The 14,890-nt window shown below is 42.3% G+C and overlaps 1 protein-coding gene across 7 annotated transcripts in view; it reads right to left on the bottom strand.

The window, feature by feature from the left end:
- baiap2b (BAR/IMD domain containing adaptor protein 2b) overlaps positions 1 to 14,890 on the bottom strand; it is a 91,328-nt gene that overhangs the window by 59,873 nt on the left and 16,565 nt on the right. For 6 of the 7 annotated variants that reach the window (XM_044338175.1, XM_044338174.1, XM_044338178.1 and 3 more), the window contains exons 2-3: positions 7,326 to 7,401; positions 2,677 to 2,763 (exon numbers count right to left, since the gene is read on the bottom strand). In XM_044338175.1, coding sequence (XP_044194110.1) covers positions 2,677 to 2,763; positions 7,326 to 7,401 — 163 coding nt within the window. The remainder of the gene's footprint in view (positions 1 to 2,676; positions 2,764 to 7,325; positions 7,402 to 14,890) is intronic. The other variant, XM_044338176.1, reaches the window with a different exon arrangement.

Below are 14,890 nucleotides of genomic sequence, written 5' to 3'. Positions count from 1 at the left end.
GCGAGTGATTATCCCTGACAAACACACACACACACACACACACACACACCCTCCCTTATCTGTGGCCTTAGCACTGGTCACAGCCACAGGCACGTGCTGGCTCAGGAAATGTGCAGCCACACACACACACACACACACGTTTTCTGCACACACACAACTAAAATACACAAAATCCTTGTTATCTGCTAATTAATACATGTAGCAAGCTTGAGAATTTTTTCACTTTGTGCAACAACAACAAAGCTGAAGGCTTTCTCTGACCTCCTCTGGACAAAAATAGATAAAGAAATCCTACACAAAAGAAAAATCCTCTTATTATTATCATTATTATTATATAGTAACAGGCTGAGGGAGGCTGATTACTTCATCACAGATCAATGAATCCACATAAAGAGATTGAAACTGGGAAATTATCTTGTATCATTTTCTAGTTGTTTCCAAGACATATACATGTAAAGGTCTGGTGAAAATATGCATTTGTAGAGAGAAACAGGCTTCATATTTAATGAGCATGTGAGCTTCCCAATATCACATGATCTTACCCATAAACAAATCCTCCACCTGGCGGAAACTTTGTCAGCTATGTAATAATATGAGAGTCCTGCAGATTGACCTTATAAATCCGACCTGTACAACATTTCTCTCCTGCGTTTCACCAGGCTCAACGCACAGTAACGGAATATGCTAAAACATCCACAAAGGCTGCACAGACCACAGCTGCTCTGAGCCCCTACTGATACGCGGAGACGGCATCAATCCATTCTGCTCAGCCTAGTCTGTCATTTGACTGGAGGCGGCGGCGGAGGGGAGAGGAGGAGAGGTTTGGCTGAGTTAAAGGGCTGCTGAGTCATGCTTAGGCTGCCAGAAACAAAAAAAAACCCAAAAAAACACACAATACAGGCAAACATGCAGACAAAAAGACAACGGAAGCTTAGAAAACAGGCTGATGGAAATGGACAGATGGATGATGGGATTTCCTATTAAAAAGGAGTTTGCATACCAAGTGTAACATTTTTTTATATGCAATTATTTATATGCATCATTGGTATGCACAAAAAACCTGCAACACTAAGTCAGCTGCACTCCCCACCCCCCCCCCACAAGCAAAAGCAAGCATTCGAGTTCTTCTCTTTTGCAGGACGCCGATGCAAAAAAAAGAAAAAATTAATGACAGACAAACAATTTTGGAGTTGTAAGCGTCTCCAGAACATGATTCTGCATCTACTTTAGCATTTTCACATGCAAATTAAGGGAGGGGGGGGGGGGGGGGGGGTACTGGTGTGCAAAGGACTTTCAGTTGTACTCTGAGGTGCTGCTTAATAATTGAATGTTTTAAGATGAAGCGTAGGCGTGTACGTTCATTAAAAAAAAGCTGCAGGATTATTATTATTATAGCAAGAAGCAGAAAAACCTTCTCAGCCTTAAACATCCGTGATCTTTAAAGTGGTCGGGACGAGATCACCGTGAGAATTATGCGAGTTTAAGCTGAGCGGAGGGACGGTAATGAGCTTTTCACTATTCAAAATTAGAGCGGGCAGACAAGCTCAACTGAGTATTTACTCAAAGTGACGCAGGTGGTGGTGGTGAGTGGTGAGTGGTGAGGGGGGGGGGGGGGAGAGAAAAATGAAATGATGAAGCTCTGGGAGAAGTGCGAGGGAGCTCCAAAAAAGGTCTTCCCATGAATAATGAATGCAGCTTTGAAATCCTCCTCACTCGCCTCATATATATCCCTGTTTTACCCCTCCTCCTCCTCCTCCTCCTCCTCTCGCCAGCTTTCCCTCCCTCCTCCCTTCCCTCCTTCCTTTCTTTCCTTTCTTTCTTTCTTTCCTCTGCCGTTTCAGTCCACGCCTGCTATCTTAAGTCACGAAGAGGTTCTTACGCGCGCTACTCGTCACATTCCTCCGGAACTGCGTCTACGACTAAAAATCACACAACTTTTGCACGAGAGCGCTCACTCGCTTCGTACAGATGTTCCTAACTGTGTATCAGCTAGAAACTCTCTCGCCTATGCAAATTAGCAAAAAAAAAAAAAAAACCCAAAAAGATAATGAGCAAAACCAGAGCTGATCCAACTGAAACCAGACAACACGCCGTGTGTGTGTGTGTGTGTGAGATTTTCTGTTGACGGCTTGTTATGAATGGAGAACAAAAGTGCCTCCTGTGAATATCAAAATGCTAAATGACAAATTTGTGAATGTTTTATGTGCACACAGTGGTGCATTGTAGTAAAAAAAAACAACAACCGGAGAGCCTGAATGTGAGAAAAGAAACAAAAGATTAAACAAATCGGCGTGCTGTGACGAACAGGCAAGAAATTAATTCTTCCCAAATCAGAATGTGTTCGAGTATAAGAATCGAGGGGGGGGACTGGGGGGGAACGGGGGGGTTGATAATGCAGTAAATCATCTCCAGTGTGCAGTGAGAGGCGGACTAATGCTCTGTCTTTAAGCACTAAATTACCTGGAAAAAAATGTGTGTGTGTGTGTTTGTGTGTGTGTGTGTGTCCGGTTTCAGGTCGGTCATCAGCTGCTTATGCTCAACAAACCCCGAGCCATCCCATCCACCATCTTGCTTTGTGCAAGCCCCCTTCCCACCCACCCCCCCCACCCCCCTCACCCCCCCAGCCCTACCAGTTGGGGGAGGGGGGCCAGCGCTACAACCACTACGAGGACTCACCAAGATCCTTAGAGCCTTGACTTTCGCTGGCCATCTCGCCCATCCGCACCAGAGCGTCGAAGTAGCCCTTTGCAGCGTATGTGACACCTGGAAACATGGAAGCATTGGGCATCAGATCAGAAGGTCTTCTTCTTCAGCTCTGCAACCCTCCCCTACAGCCACCCCCAAGAGAGGTAAGGTTGGGCATGGGAAATAAAGAGCGACAGGCGGAAAAATGGAGACCAGGCAGGAAAAAGAAAAAAGCTCTATGGAGGCAACTACAGGAAACAAGTACAGAGAGAAAGCTACAGAGACTAAATCTCACAAACTACACCTTAAAATGCTTTCTTCACCCACATTTTAACTTGCCCCTGATGGTATCTAGCCATACAGACATCTCTGAAACTTGGGAACTAGCTAATCTAAACACCAACAGACATTTTCTGTCGTCTTGCATTTTTATTAGCAACATACAAAATGATTCAAGTATCAGGTTTGTTGTATTTAGATGGTTCAGACCATCGGTGTCGTTATATAATCGGTTATATCAGCTGATTAAGGTAAAATCCGATCACAAGTAGACCGTTTGTTGGTCTTGTTCTCTAGTAGGGGTGTGCCCGAATACAAATACGTTATTCGGCAAAGCACAAATAGTGGGTTTTATACTAATATTAGTTTCATACAAATATTTTAAAAGTTATTTATTGGGGGTGTTCCCCAGAGATAAAGCTGAGCTACTGACACATGCAAAGTGCTCTTAAAGATTCTCCATCACCTGTTGTTCCTCTTCTTCTTTCCACAAAGTTAGGTTGTAAAAAAAAATAGGCAATAAATGGAAAATGCGAAGTAATAATCTCATTTGAAGTTCTTCTACATGTTACACGGTGTGCTGTCTCTGTGTTATGAGTCTGGCTGCAATGTTTTAGCTCACTAATCATAATAATATCCTAAAATTAAAAGTGTAATAAAAACAAAAACAGGATTTTTAAACCTCTTTCTACTTTTATTCGAATACAAATACAAATAATTTTGCTGCCTCAACAAATACAGATACAGATACAAATACTGGGATCTCTGTCTTATTCAGTTAACTTTTTTTTTGCTTTTTAGTTGTTTTAGTTTGCATTAGTCTAAATCTATTTTTAACATCCTATAACCGCTTGTAAAGAACTTTGAATTGCATTAGATTTGTTTGAAAGGTCATACACGTATAAATAAAGTTTGATTGATTTAAATCATATCAATATTTTTTAGGCTTATCAACTCCAGGACCTCCAGTATGTGAAGCTCAACCTAGATACTGTAGCTTTGACATAAAATTATGTGGATTCAATACTAAAATTAATGAGATTCACCATCACCCTGGAGGTGAAAGGAGATTAATTTGTGCTACTTTCAAAACTGACACTTCCATTACTCTACCAAAAAAAACTCATCTACATGGCTAGATACCACTAGGCCCCTAAAAAACAACTCTGTACCTTCCACAGCGATGACGTCAAAGCGCTACGCGATTCAAACATGGCAGCCGTTATTCTCTGCTCTGCGTCGTCGTCGTTCACACACACACACACACACACACACACACATAGGCCAGAGACGCCGGCTGAGACATAACAGTGACTCAGGCTTCAAAAGTGGGACGAGCAGCAGTGACGGTGAATTAAAGCGGGTCAGGGTCGGGGGGGGGGACCGACAAGGGACCGACAAGCGCCATGATGACACGAGGACACATGTCCGGTCCGGGAGATACACATGGATGAGGGCTGAGTTTATTGCAGAGCCGCCATTATTGATGGGTGCTTTGAACCAACCTGGAGGACACCAAGAGAAGAGGGAGACAAAGTATTTACCCCCCCCACATCCCACAAAGTTCACATCTAGTTGGGTTTTTTTTGAGTCGCGGCTGAGTGAAATCCACACCGTCCCTATGCAAAGTTCTGAAAATAAAGATGGAGTCCAGCATCAGTCTGTAAACATACTTCTCTCCCCCTTATCAAAAAGCCGGTAAATCTCTCGACACAGTGACAGAAGACCCTCTTTCTCTTTCTACTGTTCCTTAATCTGACTTACAGTTAAGCTACGGGTGGGAGATGACGGCGGGGTTGGAGGTGAGAGGCGACGACGGCTGGGTGAGCACGGCTTATTTAAAATCGATGTCCGGGGGGGGGGGGGGGGGGGCGATGGTGGTGGTGGTGTGAGGGGGCCAGGTGAGGAAGGAAGGATTAGCTTGAGGAAGATGGTTCGCTGTCTGTCAGCTGGAAAGTGACAGAGAGCGAGCAGAGAGAAGGAAGGAAGAGGAGGAGGAGGAGGAGGAGGAGGAGGAGGAAGGAAAGGTCTGCCTGTTGTGTGAAGTGGATTAGAACAGTGATATAAAGCTGATAGAGAGCAGAGCAGCAGAGTGTCAAGTGTGAATGAAACATAAACAAGAAAAAAAAAAAGAAGCTTAAAATCAGCTCAGACCGTCTTCAAGTCTTCACTCTGAATCAAGTCGTCCAACAACATCAATCATCATCCTCCTCATCATCCTCCCTCCCAGCGAGCACAAAGATCTGATTATAAACGGCTCAAACACATCCAAACACTGCACTTTGAACATTTTTTTTTTTTATTCTACACATCACGTATAACTGTTTGGACAGCGTTTCAATGACCGTGTTTCAAAGTTCTTGATATAATCTTAATAATTGATTAATAATTTATGTCCTTTAAATAATTAATCAAGCAGAAACGTCCCGGTTCCAGCTTCTCAAAACGTGGAGATTTGCTGCTTTTTGCTGTTTCATATCATTGTTAATTGAATATCTTCTTTTTCTGTGTTTTGTCACTTTCCTTTGTTGTAGCCTCGAATAAAATAATGATTTGCACTCAGTTAAAAAAAGCAGTAAATTAGAGCTACAACTAATCATTTTCTCAATTAAATCAATTAGTCGTTTGGGCTATAAAATGTCAGAAAAATGGTGAAAAGTGTTGATTATTGTTTCCCAAAAAGTCCAAGATGACGAATCAGTTTACTGTGTTAGAAACCAGAAAATATTCACATTTGAGACGCTGGAATCAGAGAATTTGAACAAAGATGAATCGATTATCAAAATAGTTGGCGACAAGTCAATGAATCTATTAATTGTTGCAGCTCTGATGGCCAAACGTAACCCAGTTTTAACCTTCGCTAGATGTCTTCTGACCTTTTAAAATAACCACATCAGTGTTTACTGTCAAACACTTGTAGCCTCTTCTTCGTCTTCACAAACACACGACGACCTCACAGCTCCGACATAAAGCCTCAATAAAAAGATTTCAGGCCGAGCATCACACATCCCACAAACCACACACCGCCAGTCTTCACCTCGTCTCTGGGGGGGAAAGCAGACCTGCTTGGGCGCCCCAGTTCTAGTTTTTGCACTGGCGTTTTTTCCCCCCGACGACAACAATAGATGCTCCGGCCGTCTGCTCTGCTCTGCTCTGCAGCGCTCCACTCTAAACCCTGCCTGTGTGCCGCTGCCTGGCATTGATGAAGTGTAATCCCCACTCAGGGAGTCGCAGGGATATTTTTAGCCTTATCTATCAAGACTTGGAGGAGTGAGGCCTCCTTTTATTGGTCTTGTGTGCTTGTGTGAGTCTTCCCCCCCCTCCTCCGAGCACACGAAGGAGAAGAGTCCGGCCGCTGAAGATGATTACAATCCGTGTTAACTTCCTCCCTGCAGAGTGACATGTAAGAACGGGAGCGGAGAAGAGATTTTCTTATCAATAAATGAGCTTGGGAGGTTTCTCTTATCTAAAAAAAAGACATGGCAACGCTAAGATCGCCTCCAGCCTAATCAGGAAGCATGAAATAACTTCATCAATGTCTGTGAGACACTAAAGTATTATGCTTTTACTATTTATGCTTCATCTTAAGGTCAGTTTCTCTCTTTTTCCCTCCACCTGCTTTTTTTTATATATTTTTTTACCCCATCATCATCATCATCATCATCATCATGTCCTGGATACCGGCTCCGTCCGTTCTCCTTTCCTCGGCCCCGTGAGGGAGCATCGTTATTCTCACGACTCCTCCTGTTCCACTTCCCATTGGCTTATGCTCCACTTAGCTCCCCCAAGACATTTCCAACACATTTTGTCTTTAACCTTGAGTCTTTTTCTCTCTCTTTTCCTCTCACACGCACACACACACACACACACACACACACACAACCATAAAATCACACCTGTGCAAGCCACAAAAAAGCAACGACAGAGGACATACACGTTGAGGAAGACGTTTAAGATCGATGAAGGTGCTGAGAGGTGAGGACATGAAGACATCATGACATGAAACCCAGAGTGTCGTATCTGACACGCAAAAGGTCTTTCAGTGAAAAAAAATAAATAAATAACGCAGGGCGACATTACTGCCGTCACTTTAGAGACAAGAGCATCAAACTAGCTTCTTCTGTAGCCGGAAGACGTCAGGAACGAGGATTCTGGCGTCAACGACTCTACAGAATATCCGTGTTCGTCATCGCAGCTCGTCTCTGATCGAGAGGATAATAAAAAGCAGCGCCAAGCGTCGGGTCAGTTGGCCCGTCGCCCGGACGACCGGACAAACAGGAAGGATGGAGGAGGAGAAAAAAAAAAAAAAAACAGGACAAAGACAGAAAGAAAACAAGAGATCGGAGGTTCGGTGTACTCACTGGTGAGCGCCTTCTCGTAGCTTTTTCCCATGGCTATGAAGTTCCGCAAGCAGGGGTTGAACTGCTCCATGATGGACTGGAAAAGAGGACGGGGGAGGGGGGGCAAAAAAAAAACAAAAAAAAACAACAGCAGGTTTGGTTAGTCAAGAAGCAGGAAGGATGCAAACACTGATATGAGCTATACTGACGGAGCACCACTCTTTACTAGGGCATACACACACACACACACACACACACACACACACACACACACATATAACAGAGTCAGCTGAGCCAACCGGGAGGAAGAGGAGTCCAGCAAGGATTCATTTCAAGCTCACGGCGAGGACCGGAGGAATGAAATAGAGGAATGTGGAAGAGAGGGAGAGCAAGTCACTGAGGGGGGGGGGTTCATATGTTGTGTGTGTGTGTGTGTGTGTGTGTGTGTGTGTGTGTGTGTGTGTGTGTGTGTCCTGCTGTCGCTATTCATATGAAACCTGGTTTTGGCTGCTGACTCTTTCAGCTCAGCAGCAGATTTGGACTCATCACTGTTTTCCCTCCATCTCCTCAAACACTCACTGACCTCTGGCACTCTGCTCCTGCTAATTGCTTTTTTAAAGAAGAAAAAAAAAAAAAGGGTCAGTTCACCCAAATTATAAATAAACCTATTTTCTCACTCACGTGGAGGTGTAGCTAACTATCTGCAGGGGGCTGCAGCGTCTTTTTCATTTGGGTGAACTGACCCTTTAAAATCTCTCTGTATGTAACTGAGTTCTGTTGCATCATGACGTCGTTAGACGATAAACACGGTGCTACGATGTGGAGTTTGCTTTTCAAGCGAGTTCCTTCTGCGATGAGCACAACTCAGAAAAAACACCTTTTGAAGGAATTTATTTATACGGTGAATTATTGATCACAAAAAAAAAGAAATATAGAGAAGAAGAACCAGAAATGGTTCAAAGACAAATGGTTTTTTTCTAAAAGATTATCAGATTTGACTTATTTCATTCTTTACAGCAGCTTTAACAGATTTTTGTGCCACAATTTACACAAACAACAGACACGGAGTGATATTAGTGTTTGTTTCAGATGCAAAGGTGGAACATGGAAAGGTGACACGGCCTTAAAATTAGATCACAATAACTCTATTTTTTTTACAATGTCAACACATCACAACCAGAACTGCAACTGATGATTATTTTCATTATATGTTTGGGATATAAAATGTCAGAAAATAGTGAAAATAGTCTTTTTTATTATCACACACAACAAAGAAAAGCAGCAAATCTTCACAATCAAGAAGCTGGAAACAATTAATTAATTAAAACTGTTATCCAAACAGTTGCTGATTGATTTCCTGTTGTTACAGCTGAAATCACAATACCGTAAATATTGCAATATGACCGAAGTCTTTATCACATTAAAATGGTTATTATCATGAGCTATACGATATGGCACAGTTTAAGTCTCCACTGACTCCTGAGACAAATATCTGTAGCTCTTTAGCTGCTAAACAGCTGGTGACGCTGTGTTCACCAGATAGATGCTAACTTCATCTGTCCGGGTTGAAACGAGCTTCTAAAGTCGTGGGACATGAAAACCAAAACAAAAAAGCTGAAAGACACAACAAGAGGCCCCGTAGAGCCGAGGAGAACTGCAGGTGATGATTATCAATGAGTTTGTCACTATGAGCGACACCTTTCACTTCATATGTAGTCATCTTTTTTTTAAAATATTGACTCGTACAGGCAGTGAAGTGTTTCCGCATCCAGAGAACACAAACGAGCAGCAGCTTCAGTCCTCGTTAACAAGTGAAGAAGGGAGAGAAGAGAACGTACAGTAAAAGTCATTATACTGTCTCTTTGTCTCTGCGGTGACTCAGCCGCCCCCTCAGACCACGATGCCCTTTCACTTCTGCTGCACCTCCAGCAAAACCCTGTGATTTATAAAACAGCAGCGCTCTCTCTCTCTCTCTCACTCTCTCTCTCTCTCTCTCTCTCTGTCTCTTACTTTCTTTACTAACTTTGAAACAAGCTGAACTGTCGGATGAGCAGCAAAGAACTGAGGAAGACAGAAATTAGAGGGAATAAGTTATGAGAGGGAGACGGAGGAGGACAGTCTTAAACATCATGGTAGAAATAAGTGAAATCAACAAATATTTTATCCTTAACTTGATGTAAAGAGATACGTTTATCAATTCATCAATCAACTTAAGACGAGACGAACCAGACGTCTCCAGCTTTCCTCTTTTAGCTCTAAACATCCAGATTTTAATCGTTTCTCAACACCAAAATCTTTAGCTTCCACCCGCCGTTAGAGGCACACGTGACCGATTTATAAGCTCAGTGATTGGCTGTTCTAGTTGACAGTCTCAGTCTTGTACTTTTAACTTTTTACTAAAGAATAGAGGTGTTGAAATGTCTCAGTTCTAAGATTCTGAATCGATTCACAAATGTAATAATAACGTGACAGCAACAACAAAGGCAGAATTCAACTGTGAGGACGAACGCTGGAGTTATCCTGCAATTCATCTTCAAATAAAAAGGCAGCAATTGCAGCTTTTTTTCTTATTTAATGACTAAATAATTACCTTTGTGAGACGAACCTGGAGTTTATTGTTCTACGTCGTCACTCAGAGACTAACGTTAGCGGAGCAACGAACTCCAGCAGTAACAAACAAGACAAACACACACTGCAACAACTTAGACCAACTCTGAAGGTGAAGAAAATGACTCTACAGAGAAACTAGAGCCGAGTTAACAGAGTCAACAAGTGAAGCTAGTCGAGGAGCCGGTACATGTGTGTGTTTTTGTTAACGTTTATGCACTGCTGTTGAAAAGATGCAGCTTTTTATATTATAGACTGGAGCTCAGATTGATTACAGCAGCCGTGTGCAGTAATATAGAAAACTGACGATGTGAAACATTGAGATGTTTCATGCAATCGAACCGTTGACGAGTGAATCGTAAACTAATCGTGACGCCTGAGAAGATTCACACATCTGCTAGAGAACCAGATGTTTCCAAACGCAGTTGTTCATCTTTTACACTGATGATTGAAACGAGAGTTTCATGTTGACGAAGAAGAGCTGAAACTGCTTTACTTCTGGAACCAGAGGCCTTTATTTAGTTCAATTAAAAGCCAGCAAGGACATAAATGTTTTAAGTTTAAATAGGTTAATAAATTTTACAGCGTGTGATTACATAAAAGGAGGACAGAAGAGAACAGAAGCGTAAGGAAGAGGGGAGAGGACGGACGCATCTTTTCACGGCTGCTTGCTACGAGGGACGCCTGCTAATGCACGCTAGCTGACAGTCACCTCGCAAACTTAACCACAACAACAAAAAATTAAAAAAATAAAAAAAGAGGAGAAGGAGGAAGAAGTAGGGCAGGATGACACGAAGGTGCAGGGAAGAAAAATAGGCTGTCAGGTGAAAAAAAAAAAAAAGAAAAGCTTAGCAGGGAGGAGATACGGATTGAAACGGACCGATCATAAATACATCATCGGTGGATTATTGAGTTGTGTGAGGCTGAAGTAGATTTTTCTTTAAAAACTAGAAAACTGGTTGAGATCAAAAGTACCCTGCTTTGGATTCTGGGGAACATTGCTGCACTGCCAAAAAACGTCTGATGTCATAATCAGCAAGCACACACACACACACACACACACACACACACACACACAAGAGAAAATAAAGAGGTTAGTGGTTTCTTTGTGCATTTCAGGGGACAAACAGACCTATTTATACCCCCCCTATTCCCTTCTCGCCCCGCTCTCCCGTCTCTGGGTGTATTTGTTTTGTTACATAAGGTGTCGGCTGATGAACAAACACAGTCCGTGGAAGTGCTCCAGCAGCGGTAATCAACATCGTGACTGAACCGCCGCCTGGCAGGAAGAAAGAAAGGGGACGATCAACAGAAGAATAAATATAGAAGATGGAGAGCAGCCCGAGTTTCTCATGTCTAAATAAACAGTTGTATCAAGGGAGCACCGGGGAATGTCTCTGAGGCTCTGTGAGTGTGTGTGTGAGTGAGTGTGTTCATGCTTGTGAATGAATGAGTGATGAGGTGAGTTATGTAATCGCCGTCGGACAGGTCCGGCTTCATGCGTCGCATTCTTGCACCGTGTGTCGGTGAGGCTGCTGTTCAAACTTTTAACATTTCACATGTATGTAGTCGTTGTTGACACGTGTGAGCAGATTTACACAAGTCAGAGGAAGTGGAAACAAGCTTGGTGAGAAATATATGGCTCCAAATTTTTAAGATTTGTCTTATTGATAAGTATGGCTTTGGAAAATACTCATTTCTGTTAAAAATCATATGACAGGACTCAGCAGAGGCTCTTTGTTCCTGTATTTTCTTTTATTTTCACATATTCAGGAAGCTTGTTGTGTATTAACAGTAACATAATGGAAAAGTTCTCTTGCAGAGAATTAGATACCGCTTACGGTTGGGTGATATGGCCAAAAAAAGCTTGGGGTTGATTTGTGTTTTCCTGCAAAAAAAAAAAGCAACAAAATGACTGAAACATTTTTAGGACAATTGTGCAGGAATAATAATTTTAAAAAAAAACAGGTTATCTCACACAGACTGTACCAGACGCTTCAACTACAGCACAGACGTCTAGTTTAATAATCAGTCGCAGCACAGACAGAGCAGAAAAGTCACAGATCTGCTGCTGCTAACAGTCTGATATCTGCTGACCACTGCTAGCTAGCGTTAGCCACCCGGCAGGAAACTGTTCAGCCGACCCCGAGCGCTTCGACTCATAACCAGAGATGATTCCTCGTCATTTAACACAGTCTGTCCTCGTAGATATGACCATTAAAATCACTGAAGAACAGCCTCATAAACTGCAGCAGGTGTACACTAAATATGAAACTACAGTTAGCAGCTGGTTAGCTTAGCTTAGCTTAGCATAAAGACTGAAGCAGAGGGAGATACCAAGAAGAGGCTGTTGAAAAAAAAAATCATCTATAAATAGCAGCTGGTAATTTGACTTGTTTACATCTCCTTTGTGTGATCCAAACAAAATGTAAAAATGCTGCTAGCTAGCGTTAGCCACCCGGCAGGTAGACACAAACTGAACGATGTGGAAACTGTTCAGTCGACTCCGAGCGCTTCGACTCATAACCAGAGACGATTCTTTGATATTTAACACAATCTGTCCTCGTAGATACGACCATTAAATTCACTTAACGACAGCCCCATAAACTGCAGCAGGTGAACAAGTTTGCAGGACTGTAGTGACTCAAAACAGTTAACGTATATGTTTGACTAAAACAAAATTGGTGCATTTCATAAAAACTCAATTTTCACAATTTAGACATTTTGCACCTCATGCATAAACAAACATTTCAATTAATTCAATATATCTTCCAGCTGTAAAACCACTCTCATGTTTGTACATTAAATATGAAACTACAGTTAGCAGCTAGTTAGCTTAGCTTAGCATAAAGACTGAAGCAGAGGGAGATACCTAGAAGAGGCACCTATAAATAGCAGCTGTTAATTTCACTTGTTTACACTCCATCTCCATTTATCTCTGCCCTTCACACACAAACCGAGTCACATCTGTGATTAATTAATATCCAGAGTTGATCAACGCTGAACGAGGCCACAGCTGTCAATCACCATCAGCGGCATCTCGCACATCGCTAGCGAACCAATTCATGAGGTTTCCACCCTCGTCACAACGTGCTGATACGGTTTAGGGAATAATTTAATAGGATCGTTAACTTGGCTCGGCCCTGGATTAATCCGCACTCAATCAGCTGAGCTGGTTCCTTCAGCATCAGGGAGCGAGGCTGATTAGCATTCCACTGAAATAAAAAGACCATATTTGACTGGGAAATGAGAGGGATTACTGAGCAAAACACTCGCTTTGTTTCACTTTTGTCCATGTGCTTCAGTCATGTGTTTTAATTGACTCGCTAATCACCCCTCTCCAATTAACAAAAAAAAAAAAAACACCCCAAACTGGATAACAATACACAGATTGTGTTATCACGTTGCAGCGTTGAGGGAAATGCTCTTATGAACGTGCTGAATGTTATCTGGAAACCGAACACCAGCATAATAACAAGAGGTACATTATCAGCTGCACTGTTGAAACCAGATACAACTGATGATAAACGTCTGTTTACTGATATCAGTGTGATTCTCTCCACATATGATGATAACACTGGTTTTTTATTGATCTATTATGCAGCTTCAGTGTCACTGAGGCAGCAGTTTTAATGTCCTGGCTACCGGACAGCGGCAGACTAAATACCACAGCAGGACGAATCACTGAGCGCTTTGAAATCCACCATGAAGAATATTATCACCGCTCCCCCACAAAGATAGAAATATTATGCAAATAGTTAACTGACTGAAGCTGGAAGTGACGTTAACCTTTTAAAATAAAGGGGAAAGTGTGGTTACAAAGATCATTTCAACATATCTCAATGAAGATAATGTGTGTTGTTCGTTGTCAGCAAAATTTCAACATCAATCTCACATTTGGCATCTTTAAGACAATAGTATGTTTGTTTAATTAAGTGAGACGATTGTGTGACTCTCACAGCTAAATATGTAGCTGGTTAGCTTAGCTTAGTGCCTGGGCTGCAGCTAATGATTATTTTCATTAAAATCGAAATAATCGTTGTTTGGTCTATAAAAATGGCAGAAAACAGCAGAAAATGGCAGTTTAATATCAGAGGAAACAGAAAATATTCACATTTGAGTAGCTTGAATCAGAGAATTTACACTTTTTCCTCTTTTTAAAAAAAAAAATTCTCTGCAGCTCCTCTCGGCTTTACGGAGCTTTATAGTGAGTTTCAGCTCTTTGTTTAGTTTTCTCTCGGAGCTCTCATGGAGCCGTTTTGGGTCGCAGCAGGCAGCTGTTTCTAGAGGAAAAAGCTCTTAAAGATCCACTGAACACTACCTGCTCAGCACCAAACAGACACAGTTAGCTGTAGACTAGCTGGTGAACATAGTGGAGCATTTAGCAGCTGGAGAGCCAGATATTTCCCTCAGGAGTCGGTAGAGAGTAAAAACAGAAGCTAAAAGAGAGTGAATATTGGATTTACATTCACCAGGTGGACAGAAACACGACTCCACGTGAATCATAATGTGTCTGTTTTACATCATTATAACATTAACATCTGTAGGCTTTAAAACTGTTATTTTAAGCTAAGATGTCACCTTGGATTCTGAGATTTTTTTACAAATTTCACACATTTTTATAGAGTATACAATCGATTACGCAACAGAGGAAGACAACAATCATTAGTTTCATCCCTACAAACATCCAGCCCTCCTCCTGTACTGTGCTGCAGCCTTTCAGGTAATGTGGGGGGGTGGGAGGGGGGGTAGGGGGGGGGTTGGAAGCACGTGAACATCCACATGCCGTCTCACGCAGACACACACACAGGACTTCACAGAGAGAGGTACCATCCATCTCACGCTGACGCTGTTGCCAGTCTGGCCAGCATTTAAAATATTTATCCTCACGTGGGAAAGAAAACAAGCTTCTCTACGTCTCAACCAAAAAAAGGACGACGTCGCAGGTAGTCGGCGAGGCAGACGTTCGTCCTGCACGT

Source organism: Thunnus albacares, chromosome 20, assembly GCF_914725855.1.
Source record: "Thunnus albacares chromosome 20, fThuAlb1.1, whole genome shotgun sequence".
NCBI lineage: Eukaryota > Metazoa > Chordata > Actinopteri > Scombriformes > Scombridae > Thunnus > Thunnus albacares.
Note: the sequence above shows the minus strand (reverse complement) of the source record. Positions and strands in the feature narration are given on the sequence as shown.